At 31.0% G+C, this 14,615-nt stretch overlaps 1 protein-coding gene across 3 annotated transcripts in view; it reads left to right on the top strand.

Annotated features, from left to right (window-relative positions):
• Piezo (piezo type mechanosensitive ion channel component) overlaps nucleotides 1-14,615 on the top strand; it is a 171,175-nt gene that overhangs the window by 122,020 nt on the left and 34,540 nt on the right. For 2 of the 3 annotated variants that reach the window (XM_014414973.2, XM_067048891.1), the window contains 2 exons: nucleotides 2,312-2,380; nucleotides 4,099-4,226. In XM_014414973.2, coding sequence (XP_014270459.1) covers nucleotides 2,312-2,380; nucleotides 4,099-4,226 — 197 coding nt within the window. The remainder of the gene's footprint in view (nucleotides 1-2,311; nucleotides 2,381-4,098; nucleotides 4,227-14,615) is intronic. The other variant, XM_067048892.1, reaches the window with a different exon arrangement.

Below are 14,615 nucleotides of genomic sequence, written 5' to 3'. Positions count from 1 at the left end.
AGAAAAATAATCATCTCTGGTCACAGGAAAATCCACATGCAATTCGTGAGCACCATTGTCAGCACCAGTTCCAGTGCAATGTGTGGCTGGGGATAATAGACAATATTTTAATAGGTCCGCATTTCTTGCTGCCTCGACTCAATGCGGGTACATTTCTAGAATTCCTTAATAATTATTACTATGATTGAGTTGGGACATGTGGCCGTTCTGCCACTGCTGCTGTTGAAGAAAGATGCCTAGCCTGTCTTAATGCGCAAGGAAATCACTCCTGTGAACATCATTTAATATGAATTTAATGTTTACGTTTAATTAATAAAGTAGTTGGAACAAATAAATAATTTTTATTTATTTCATATAACCTAAATAATTTATAACAATGAAAATCTTTAGGTGTAAATATTTCTTAAACAAAGCGTTGTCAGACATATCTTCAGAAGAAATTTTTTTCTTGTTTCGAGGTCCTTAATTCATATCTCAGTTTGGACACTCAACCCTGAAACAGCCTATATGTGTGTGTGTATATATATATATATATATACACACACATATTCATACACACACATTTATATATATAAATACATACATACGCACACATATATAATTTTATTATATGGGTTTATAATTTAGAAAATAAACATTGAACTGTTTTGAAATTGTTAAACGTTTTTTGTATGTTATATATCTTTGTAATTATGCACTTTTTTTTTTTTTATTATAAACTTTATATTGGATATCTCTACTTAAACTTATATTTCTTGTGGGTATGAAATCCAGATTTTAGTTAATAAATGTGAAAAAATTCAATATTTTATAGTTTAATTAATATCAATCTTTTCTCATTATTACTTAGAAAATGGTGTTCATTAATAAATTTCTATCAGCTTTGGATTGCTGGACTGCTTCTTATTTTTATTTCTGTGGAAGCAGGTAAGAAAATATATTTGTAAGATAGCATAATTTCAATATGTATATTCCCTCAGAATGTTTAAATATTGATATTTTAATTGATGATAATTGATAAATCTTTGTATTCAACAGAAATTTGAATACAAAGATTTTTATTATTAACGAAAGATTTTGAATTTGAATTTCTTAATTCTACACTATGACATTATAAATTCAATTTCTTTCTCTCCTTCAAACTGCCCTCATTGAGAAAAATGCAGTGTCTGACCTGAGAATGTTTTGGAGATTAAGTCCTTTGAAGTTTATTATACCTGTCCTTACTATCAGAACTGCTTTAGAATGTACTGTCTCATCAATTTAGAATTTATAAAAAAAAATTCTTATCAATTCAATCCTAATTTTTTCTGATTTTTTAAGTAAATAAATTGTGTCAATTATGTTATTTAATAAAAAAAATAGTTACTACATTTTTACTTATCAATTATCTAAGGTGAAAAGTTTAGAAATGCAGTATTCTTACATTTTAAGATTCCAGATGTTTAGCATTCATGTTTCAGTTCAATTTTATCTTCAGGTATTTTACAATAAGTTCAGTTCTATTTTGATATGTAATTCTGTTTAAACTTAACTGGTACATAACCCATTTGCTTCTAGATGATACTGTCCTATTATAAATGGTACTACACATACTAGACAGGATTTGACTCACTCTTAGTGAAAAAATTCATTAGATGAAATTTGCTTAATGAATATGCTGTTAGTGACATGTGACATGTGGTTACTATACTTTAACCAAACAGTAAAAAGTTACTACAACTCCAATAAGTAGTCACTATGACATTTTAAGATATTGTAACTAAGAACATTACTGTACTTTCCATTAGTTTTAAAATAAAGAAGAAGCTTTCCTGATTATAGTGATGTAAAAATCCTGAAAATAGTTTTTTTGATGGCACTGCATCCTTAATAAGCTGGACATCTCAGCTGTCGGATGCTTGCTCTCTCAATATATATTAGTGAACAGTTCTTCAAAGTGGTTATTAATCTGGAGCACATATGTGTAAAATCAGAACAGGTTTTGGAACAGAGTTATCTTATCTTAAGATTGAAGAATATAAAATTATTTTTCATACTTTCTATTTTCTGAAAGGGATTTCATTTTAAAAAATATCTAATAGGACTTGTTGATTTTAAAAAGGAACATTTTTTAAAATAAATAAAGGTGTTATTTATTTATCATCACTACTGCTTAGATTACAAAATTACTGTTATATCTTATAAGAACAGAAAATACTATAACAATTTTCATTTTATTTAAAAATGTACTTGCTTTTCTAAATCATAATATGATGATATATTGTTTGATTGAATATACTTTGATGATACAATTAGTTGTTTTTATCAGTGAAGGGTGATGCAGTTGATGACTCCACTGGTTTGAGATACATTCCCCCCAGATATAGAAATATAAAGGGTAATATAAGCTGACTTTATGGATGGCAGTGGGGATTTACCTTTTACTAACTTTCATCATACCATCATTCATGGTCACATCTTTTCTTGTTAACAAATTTCTGTCATCTTTGCTTTATTATCAACCTGCTAATACTATATCTTTGTACATAGAAGTTATTTTATGCATTTTTAATTTTCATTTATAGATATATATTTTATTTGATACTTACCACCTAGAAAATTGAAAGGAGTTCTAATTCTTGAAAAAAAATTAAAATGTTTTATTATAATCTATTATATATAAATTGTCTTATTGTGGTACATTGTTTTTTCTCTTACCTTTCTCCAGATTGCTGTGTGTAGGTTCTTTCTGGTTCTTTTAAGGTAAAAAGGGATCTTGTTTCTTGGCAACACTGTAAATATAGCAGGGCATCACACTTGCTCTGGTTTGGTTCAGGTTTCCCTTAATCTTTATGGGATCTTTGTTTTACCCATTCCTTCTTTATGACTAGCCCATCTTGATCTTCCCAGCATTACACTGACTGTATATGACTATTTGAATAACTTGTATAATTCCTTACTATATTTTCATAACAATGATCCTTCTAAGCATTATATATCTTCCTAAAAAATATTTCTCGATGATCATAACTTCAGTTTCATATTGCTTTAGTTTATTTTAGAGGCATATTAATGAAGGCCCTTACTTGAGAATTAACCTGCAAGTGCTTATCATTTACTGATGCCTTTGCAGACCATAATGATTTGTTACTTTATTTAATTTTTTTTTTCAAAGTGCCAAAATGTAAGTAAAAGGTTACCTTGATTATTAAAAAAAAATTGTCATTCAGATATGATCTCTACATGATGATCACATAAATATATTAATAATTTTCTGTAATATTTAACTTTGAAGAATATGTTTTTACCTTGTAACTTTGGTTGTTGATCTAATTTTTCTATTCAAAACTTGCATATGAAATGATATTGTGCATTTGTTATGTACATAAATTTTGTAAAATAATATCTAGTATTTTAAACTATTCTATTGCTGCATGCTTCATCATAGCTGTAATATTATTTATGTTGTTTGTTTTTTATTGCATATAGTTGCTTGTTTTTAATAATAAAATAAATCTTTGTTTAATGCATTGAATCAGATCATGGTACTAATAAGTTTATGTTTCAATAACATAGTTATATTCTACTTTTTTCTATAAATAACTATTTCAAGTTAAATATATTTATTTAAAATTGTTATTTCATTTTCAAATATTTTATCAATGTGGTTGAAAATCATTAACTAGCTAATGCAGTCAACTTATTGTTTCATTTCCCTAAGTTTCTTCATAATGTAGTTTTATGATTTCACAAATATCAAAATTATTTGAACATGTTCTCATTTATTTAATCAAGTGTAGATATTGAAAAATATTTAGCTAATTGCTTTGATTCTAGAAGTAAACTCATTATTTTATTTAAAAATTACATATTGCATTTTAAATTCAATCTAAAACAACTGAAATATTAACTGGAAATTCTTTCCAAAAATATATAAAAATAAATTACAATAAAATTTGTATAACTTTATTAATGTAAAAATATTTATTTCAATACCTTAGAATTGGTTCATGTCTTTTTTAAGATGTGAATATTATTTTATTGTTAAAAATAAAATATTTTTGAGTAAATATTGTTTGAAGCATTTATTAATTTTGCGATTTAAAATTATTTTAGCTATCCGGTCAGGAGATTATTACATGTTTGACGATTTTGAAGAGGAATTGGACGTAATTAGTGAGAGTGAATCTTCTTCAGAGGATAGTGATGTACAAGTTGATAAGGAAAGGCAGAGTATTGGAAAGGTAAAAATCATATAATTAAAATTAATTGCAACAATTGGTAATGCATGTTTCAAGAGTCAGTGTAATGTCCAGTTAGTGGGGGATTATATTATTTATTATGCATTATAAAGTATAAATAGTTGCATTTAAAAGTGTTTTATAGATTTACTTAAATATGCTGTATTTGAAATTTTAGATTTAAAACTCAAATGTCTTAGACACTTATTTTCCCCCTTAATTTATTTATTTATGATTTTGTTTCTTTTAGAAATTTACTTCATTCACCTAATTTCTAGTTTGAAGACCTATATGAAATTAATCTTTTATATATATATAGTTGATTTTCTTTCCATAGTGATCCAATATAAGGTATGTTTGTTTTTTAAATTTATATTGTTTAAGTTTATAGTTTTGCATAGAATGTATGAAAAATTGATAAGTCAAAATGAATCATGAAAACTAATGAAGTTTACAAAGTTTTGTGCAATTTTTATCTTTTTTTGGTCTGCTGACTTAGTATCCGACAGCCTTAAGTAAACAATCAGCTTTGCAACAGCTAAAACTTTAGCTTAGGTGACAGAATCAGTTAATACCTTAAGTTGCCTGATTTCATGTTTAGGATTAACACTTCCTTGTATTTAACCCATTTTTAACATATTACTAATATTCTTCAAACCTGCCATGTTAACTCTCAATCCCTCCCTGCACATTTTGATGAATTCCTAATCAAAATCTCATATAACATTCCCACTTCTATCCCTAGCTCTGAACAAGTCTTCTGGCAAAACCTCCACTCTTTAACTCCAGAAACCATGAGTCATTTACTTGATTCACTATCCTGTTCCATTGAACCCATTTATTCCCCCCCAATTAATTGACAAGATGGCAGAATGCCTCTGATTTGCTAATCTTCTAACCTTCCTTAATCAATTTTCACCTCTTAAATCGCTTCTTGCCATTTAAATCACTCCCCAATGATGCTCAGCCCCCTAGATAAATATATTAAATTCGAGAACTGAAGAAAAAAATGAGATGGTGTCAAAAAGATGCTTTAGACGTAATATACTTCCAGATGATTATTCCACCTTATTCCCTTAGAAACCTTACCCAATCCTCCTTAGATCATCCTAAGACAGAGCACTTTCAATGTATCCTCTCCCAATCTCCAGATCATAAAACTAAGTGAAAAATCCTAAGGAAACATTACCGGCTCCACACCCTCCTCTTACTATCTGGTCTCATGTGGGGACCAAATGCATTTTTCAGTGATACTCTTCCGAATAAGCCTCGGATCCTCCCATTTTCCCTTCCTATTCTTAAAACTCCATTTAACCCAGATCACTTTTATTTCCTTCTCATAACTCCTGATGATCTAATTGCCTCTGTACTAAAATCTTGAAAGAATGACATAACAAGACCAAATTCTATTAAAAATTATTAAAATAAGGTGTTGTGCCCTTCTACACAACTACAACTTTTCCCTTCAAAATTCCATTTTCCCCACTTCCTGGAAAAAGGCTACTAGTCTGATCATGGAATAAGGTCCCTTATCTATCCCTCCACAGCTTCCAACTTTAGAACCATATCCATTCTATCAAACCTGTCAAAGCCTCTGGAAAAATAAGTTCATTCCCAACTCACCTTATTCATGAAGTACAAAATATTGTTCTTAATCCATTCCATTCAGGTTTCTTTTCTCGTTATTTCACACAATCAGCTCTGCTAAAAATTTCCCTAAACCTCTATTCCTCTATGGACCAATTGAAAATCTCAATCCTTGTGCTCTTTGACTTTTCAAAAGTCTTCGACTCCGTTGATCACACAATCCTTCTCTTAAAACTGTACAATATTTCTCTGTCTAATAATTTTTGTAACTGGCTTCACTCCTTTCTGTCTTTCTGCTCTTAAAGTGTTGTTATTCCTAATAAACTGCTGCCCTTATCATTTCTGCTTCTCTCTCATGGTGGTCCTCGTACCTTTTTTTCCGTTTTTATAAATGACCTACCTAATGTTATCTTTCATTCCCAATATCATTTGAATGCTGAGGACCTACAAATATATATATCTTTTCATCATTCTGATATGATTGAGGCATCCCCCACGCTCCAGGAAGACATTGACAGCATACACTGTTAGGCTGTGGCAAATAAGAAAAAACAAAGGTCATTCTCCTCAGTTGAAACCCTTTCCTTACTATCTATAATTATACCTCAATACCATACCTATTCAATTTCAAAACAACTAAGAGTCACCTTTGATCAGTACTTGACATGGAATAGCCACATTTTCTGAATAACCTAAAAAACTATCTCAATCCTTAAACAACTCCTAAGATTCTTGACTATGGATGCCTAGTGTATGGAGGACTATCTATTAAACTAGAAATGAGACTAAAAAGATTAATGAACTGCTTATAAGATTCATCTTTGGTATTTCCAGGCATTCTCATATTTTTCACTACTATTCTGATCAAAGTTGGTTCTATCCCACTATCTGAAGACTATACCTTCTTGGTGCATTTATACTTCAATCCCTAATAACTAAAATACCTTCCTATATCATTGTTGTCCTCACCCTAAATTTATCCATTCACCTGTTAAACACAAGATCCTAACCTACCAATTTGTAAATCTCTTCTCATAGAAAGACTCCTTTGAAAGTGTCTTTGCTGTTCTAGCTACTTCATTTTGGAACCCTTTAGCCATATCCATCTTTAAAGTTTCCTCCTTACCATCATTCAAACACCAATTATATATCCATCTCCTTGATTATCAATCTTCTGTGAACTTGTAAATAATAAACTTCAATATAAGTTTGGATAAATATGTATTTTTTGTTCATATTTTATTTATATAATTATTATTATATTTTTATTTAATTATATTTAAAATCAGTCAATGTAGCTAGTTATTTAACAGACATTTGCTGTTGAAATTGTTTCAAATTGTTATTCTTAGGAGACCAAATGTCCCAGAATAAAGATCGATTTTTTATTTTATTTCAACCTCCGGTGAGAAGATGTGATCTCTATATTACCATGCTGATAGTACTTTTTGACTGTGCCAACCTAGTTATTGACCAATATTAGTTACAGCAGGATCCACTATTAATTTATACAATTATTTTATAACAAAAAAAAATGTTTGTTAAATCAGAATTTTAGACATTTATTTTACTTTGTTTGGAATCCTCTCCTTTAAGAGAAGTAATGTTTATTCCTTTGGAAAAACTGTGGAAAGAAAATCATTTTTAAATATCTTTTTATATTGATGATGAATGTACTTATTTGGTATGTATGTATGAGAGTGTGTTTACATTTAGTAATAAAACATGGATATATTTCATTTTGTTCATGAATATGATCATTAAAAATATTTTAGTTTATATTAGTTAGTATTTATTTAATATATTATTTTTTCATGATATTGACTTCTCTAATTAATCCAGTCTAATTATACACAAAAAGGAAGGGATCTTATAAATACAATTTTAAGGTAACAGTTTTTTTAATATGTGAAAATCTAAATCAACCATAAGAAATCAAATTTGTAGCTTCGAAACACCTGTGCAATCAGCATAATAGTTTAAAACACCAAAATGTTCACACTTTTTTTTCAGTTGTTTCTAAATACTTTCAAAACTATGCCTCTAATAGGAAAGCTTTTCTAAATTTTTTTTGGAAGCAGTTAAAATTTGCTATTATTTATGAGACAAAAATGAGTTCAATACAATCATTATTTTCAGATACAACTCTTCACTAATTGACCATTTTCACCTAAATGTAGAATTTTTTTTTATTTCTAAGCCCCATGGGTGGCGACGGTAGCAGCATGGTAACCCACCTGTCTTCCAACCCAAAGGTTGTGGGTTCAAACCCGGCTCTACCTGGGATTTTTTCAAGCAAATAATTACACAATACTCACTCACAGCCTCCCCCCGGGCATTTGTGAGGCCTGTTAGTCGATGGGTGGCACTCACAAAATAAGAGTGGAAATGAAGAACCCACCCTATGAAAATCTCATCAAGAAACATGTGATGTATTTCTGTAGTACTTCACGTGAGGCCTTGGACCTCCACGGTCTGTCATGCCAAAAGAAGAAGAAGCCTCATGGGTGTGTGGGGTTGATATTATTATGGGAAAAAGGGGTAGTGTGTATTATGTGTCAGTCTGATGGTGACAGGGCTCACCAGGTTTGTTGAGTCAGAAATAATTTAGTTACTTGTACTCAGTCGAGTCCGAGTCTATCAGTATGTGTCTGACACCTTTGTTGACTGTCCTGTCGGTGTCAGTGTCCTAAATAATGGGTTTGTACAATACTGGAGGCTGTCAAGAAATTTTATGTCTCCTTGATATAAATTCTGTCACAGTCGGTAGTGTAAAAGCTGTATGTATGAGGTCCATCTTTGCTTTTTGAAGTGAAGTATGTCTGAGTATGTCACTTTGAAACTGTTGGAGTATCTTAGCCGTTGAAGGTGCAATGTTCGTCAGCACAGGTGATCCATAGAGGATGGCTGGCCTGAGTACACTCTTGTAAATCATTAATTTGAGGCGGAGAGAAAGATTAGGAGAATTTAGCAGGTGATTAATCCTGTAAGACTTTATCTTCTTATTGCAATGGTGAGCTTGTGTCAGGTGTTTGTTAAGGGTGACACCCAGATATTCTCGTACTCTGCTACCTTATAGACTTTAGGGAGAGGACACTTATTCTTCTGGAAGGGGAAAGTAATACATTCGTTCTTCTTGGGATTAACTGTAATATTCAGCCCTTTCAGTTTTTTGGTTATTTCCATACAAGACTTCTCCGATTACCCTAGAGCTGTCCCTGCATTCATTGAATTACTGTAGATAGATGGCTTTATCGTTGGCATAAGCCACGACAATAGGCTTGCCATTCTTGGCTCCAACAGTTTCAGCCAATACTGAGAAAAGTATTGGAGATAGCACAGACCCCTGGGGTACTCCACAGGTGAGTGGGACCTCTCTGGATATCACTTCGCTTACTCAAACCCTAGTTATAGTGAGCCATAAACTTTGTGGCCTGCTCCTGTGCCATCATAAGTTTGTCACCATCCTGGACTATTATCTAGCTTCTCTTTCTGGTGCACTTCCTCAGTAGCTTCCAGAATTTTCTGTGGTCATGCATTGCCTGTAACTTCTCATACCACAGTGCTGTCTGCTATTGTTTCAGTAGGTTTTGGATCTGGTTGGTAAGGGAGTTTACCACCAACTTTGCCTTCTGATCTCTAATTCTATGCCACTTATTGCGCATGGCTATAAGTTGAAGAATGTGATCCGGTGAGGGACACAGAGCTGGGGGAAGTGGCCTGAACTTCTATTACAACTTTACTTTTTTTTTCTCATTTCTTTCAAAATTCACTTTTCAATGTTTTTTGATTATCCTGCCATATTTAAGTGAACTATTGAGCCTATATTTTCTTTTATGGGCTTAATCGAAGCAATTTAAATTTGTTACAAATTCATTCCACATGTCTGTTTTAGTAAAACAAGTATTATTGATGATATTTCACAAAATAAAAGACAATTATGAGTGTTTTTTTTTTTTTAATTGTAGGTGTAAGTGTTCAGTTTGTAAAGAGCTGAATCATAATGAAAGTAATGATTGTACAGTGCTCATTTTGGTCACAAATGATAGCAATTATTAACTACTTTACGAAATGATTAAGACAAGCTATTCCGTCAGGCACATTATTTTGGATTTATTTAGTATTCACAGGAAGAAGTGCAAAATATGTTGATTTTTTAAGCTATTATGCCTGTAGTACAAGTACTCCATAGGTCTAAATTTTGTTTCTAACTATTGATTTAGATCCTCACAGTTTATTAAAAAATCAGTATTACTTAAACTTTTCCAAGCACAAATGTATGATTTAATTGGAGTAATTGTTTATTGGTCAATATTTCTATATGTTTATTATATAAATATTAGAAATTATAAAATAATTTAATGATTGTTTGGTAATTAGGAGAATAAATAATAAATATAAAAATAACCTTTTCTTTCCGGCTTCCAGGTCACAATGAATACACAATAGTGTTTGATTTATGTATTAAGTATTAGGGAAATTCTGATTCGGCTTAGGATCATAGCAGCAAATCGGTGCAAGGCAGTTCGAGCAGTTAGAGCTCATTCCAGAAAATTGAAGCTTTGTCTTTATAAGACGATAGTGCGCTCAGTCTTGCTGTATGGTTGTGAGACTTGGAATACCTCCCGGGCTTGTGAACAGAAACTCCTGGTCTTTGAAAGAAGAATCCTGAGACATATATATGGTGATGTTTTCATCAGAGGAAAGTGGAAAAGGAGGAAAAACGGAGTCTGATTTAGTTTGAGTGATGAAAATTGCAAGACTGAGATGGGCAGGACACGTCATTAGGATGGGCAGTGAGAATGTACCAAGACAATTACTGATGGAGCCACTCCATAGTACCAAGAGAAGAGGAAGACCAAAGCTGTGACGGGCTGATGATGTTGCTGCTCATGCAACAAATATGATTAGGCTTCGGAATTGGATGGTGGCTGCAAGGGACTGAGACAATTGGTGGAAGCTGCTGGAGGAGGCTAGGATTCGACATCGGATTGTAGAGCCATGCTGGTAGTAGTGTTAGGGGAATTCTAAGGGGAATACCTCTCTCCCACCCCCAGAATCTACATTTTAACAATAAATTTTTTGTAAGTAAATTTAGTAGAAAATTTATTAAATTTTACTTTGACTGCTTATAATAATTTAATTCATTAAAATTATTCTATGAAAAGAAGCCAGTTTAATTTTTATTAAATATTTTTAACATATTTTATTTATCTACTTAATTTGTCTCAGTATTATTTAGTGAGTTACAATATTAAAATGCATAAAATGGTCAATGACAGAAAACTATACATAGGTGAATCATAACAGTTTTTAAAAAACACAGTTCAAAAACTCCATTATTTACAACAGGAATCATACAGATTCAAATAGTCATATAATAAACAGTACTCATAGTAGTGAAATCGGGTTTGATGAATTCATGATATTGCATATGGAAAAAAAAAAATACAACCTGTAGAAAAAGAAGACTTGTTCATAAAAAATTCCTTTGAATAAACATTAAATGTTAAAGAGAAACATAAATTGATTTCTGATGTCTAGAATCAAATTATTTAGTACTAATTATTACTAAAACCTCCTCCCCCCAAATACCTTATTACACTTTAGATATTTGATATTTTTTAAATTCACTCATTGGGCTAACTTTATTAAGTGTATTCTGTATTTTAATATTGTAACTCTCCGAATAGTTGTTGTTTCTTTAGAATTTGAAATGCAATAATTGATGACTAACAGTAAAAGTAAATAATAAAAATAAAAAAAAAACTTAATAAACAATTATTGTTAAATTGTTGAAGCTGAGGGATGGGGCATAGTATTCCCGAAATACTCAATATATTAATCAAACACTATTATACTTTACTTAGTAGTACTTTTATTGTGACCTGGAGAAAAGAAAGAAACAAGGAAAAAATATAATGATGGAAGATTAAAATATGAAATGAAATATTAAAAAAAAAAAAATAGTTATATGATTGTTTTAGAAACATATCACAAACTGTACTTATTTAGTAATTGGACAATTCATGTGAATCTGGTATCTAAAAGTTTCTTTTGTACCGATTATTGTAAAGCAGCAAAGTAGTTTCTTAAAATATTAGGTTTTTCTATAGCTTTAACTTATTTATATTATTTAATGAATCATATACGATTATGTATTGAGAAATAAAAATATTTCCGAGCAATTAATTATTTTTAAATAAAATGAATGATAATTCATTATTTTCTGATACATTCAGTATATAAAAAATATTTAAAATATGAATACACTCAGTCAACTTCCGATAATGTCCATGTGGCTTAGCCAAAAGGATATAAATTAAAACTTATTTTTTTAGAAGTACAAAGAAGTTAAATAAATTGGAAAATATACCTGTTTATTATTATAACATAACAAGAGCACAGATAAAAAAATAATTTTTTTGTCAATTTATGGTTTGAAAAGAACTTCATTCCTCATATTCTAGAGTATTTTAGCTCAAAAAATACGAAAGCATTGTAAAGTTTTTACCAAAAAATGTTACTGCTCTCATTAATCACAGGGATCAAGGTGTAATTGGTCTAGTAAAGAAGGTTTACTGGTCTAACTTGCTATCAAAAAAGATTTATGAGAGAACCTTTGTGCTTTTTAGAAAGATTTTATCTTCTTGGACAGTATTTATTAAATCGCAGCTGTGTGGCAATCTATAAAACCATACACTCTTCAGAGAAAACGAAAGACGATCATAAGTTATAGAGAAAGCTAATGCAGAAAATGATTAAAACAATAATGAACCAACTTCAAAATATGGATAAGAACTAGACTGACTTTACTACATTAACTGAATTGGTGACAACTGTTTCTGCAGGAGAATGTTGACAAAATAACATAATTGATTGAGTGCTGATGATCCTGGCTTTGAGCACTTCACTGATTAGCAAACTGTCATCAAAGCAAGGTGTACTCATGGAGCTAGAGAGAAGTGAACAAATACACTTGAGTTAGGTATTGGCGCTGGAACAAGCAGTTCCTTTCATTATTTAGAGCAAGGGTGCATGCCTGCGTGCGGCCAATCTAGCGCTTTAAAGAAAAGTTGTATGAAACTGAAATCTGAGTCTGGGATGTAACAGCAACTTTTTTGATAAAATCAACCAACCAGAAATGCCACTGTTTATTATATACTTTTCACATTTTTCAGAAACAGCTTTAACGATTTTGATTAAACTCAGCAAGTCAATGTACAATTAAATTATCTTTAATATCAGGTAGGTCTTACTTCATTGAAATAGTCTGAAAGGACTTGAATGCTGAATTTTCAAAGTAGCATCCTCTAAAGTACCTTTAATTTCATTTATTTGAAATGCGAGGGTTGTTCAGAAAATAACAGATGTTTTGAAATAAACAATTCACAAATTGCAAAACTCAAAGTTTATTATATACATTTGAAAGGTACACTTTTAAGCTATTTTACTACATAATCGCCATCAAACTGAGACATTTATCATACTGTGATGCAAGTTTTTCAATACCCTCTCTGTAGAAATCTGCCACCTGCGATTTCAACCACTGGTTTACACTGGCATGCATTTCCGCATCAGTATTAAAGCATTGTTTACCGAGCCATTTTTTAATCTTCTCCACCACAATTTGATGCATCAAACTCCGTGAAATTTGGGCAAAATGTTCCGACAGTTCTGTAATCGTGAAGCATTGGTTTTCACGAATTTTGTCATTAATTTGTACTACCAGGTCATCAGTCACAAGGTTAGGCTTACCACTGCGGTGCTCGTTATGAACAGTGATACGGCCATTTTTAAAATCAATGCACCTTTGCCTCATTTGGCTTTCACTCATTATTCCCTGCCCGTAAATATCACAAAGCTGACGATAAATTTCAATTGGCCTGTTGTTTCGAGCCAACAAAATCCGAATCACAGACCACACTTCACAAGTGGCAGGATTTTCTATTGCAGGGCACATTTTGACGACTTTCAGAGAGCAAATTGGGGAACGCATATTCCTCACGCTACACCAGCTGGATGGAGGAACGTTCGAACACCAAGGTGGCGGCTCTACCCCTACCCATCGTGCCACGATAGGCCACGATAAGCGTCTGTTACTTTCTGGACAGCCCTCATAATTAACCATCTTATATTTTAATCAGTAATAAAAAAATGTAAACCATGAAGAGATTTGATGATTATTTAAGAAGGCAAGAGGAAAAATATTTTTTTCTGGTTGAAAACACATTTATGGAAATAAGAGTAGTAATATAAACATATTACAGATCGTTGGAAAGCTAAGGATTTTAGAAAACAATATTTTACAAACATAATTGTTTAAGGTAATGTAGAATGAATGATTGTGTGGGCGCATGCACCAGTCTGATAAATGTGTTCATCTCCATAATTATTAATTGTTAGTTTTTTTTTATATCACTTAACCTATTTATGAGTCTTTCATTTTATAGGATAACTCGATAATATTTTAAATTTTGATTCTATAACAATTTAGGATTGAGTAAATGGTTAAGAATTGATTTAAATTTTACTAAAATGTTATCGTTTTATATTTATGATGCAAATTTTTAATAGAAAAATGTTAAAGTCTTGTATCGAGAAATATTATTAAATGTACTTTTCTAAAAATTTTGATATTGGAGTTAATCAATCCGCCATCTGAATGGAAAAGTATTGCCACAGTGCATAATATAAAAGTATCTGTTCAGAAATGAGCAAGAAATAATTTCACCTCAAAGTATGTAATCTAAGTGAGAGTTGTATGATGTGCATACCACATTTTTTTTTCTCTCTTGTTTTTTT

The sequence above is a fragment of the Halyomorpha halys genome, unplaced genomic scaffold (assembly GCF_000696795.3).
Source record: "Halyomorpha halys isolate HHAL.00 unplaced genomic scaffold, Hhal_1.1 Scaffold91.1, whole genome shotgun sequence".
In the NCBI taxonomy this organism is placed as follows: Eukaryota; Metazoa; Arthropoda; class Insecta; order Hemiptera; family Pentatomidae; genus Halyomorpha; species Halyomorpha halys.
The sequence above is the reverse complement of the archived record's forward strand: the minus strand, read 5'-3'. Positions and strand labels throughout refer to the sequence as shown.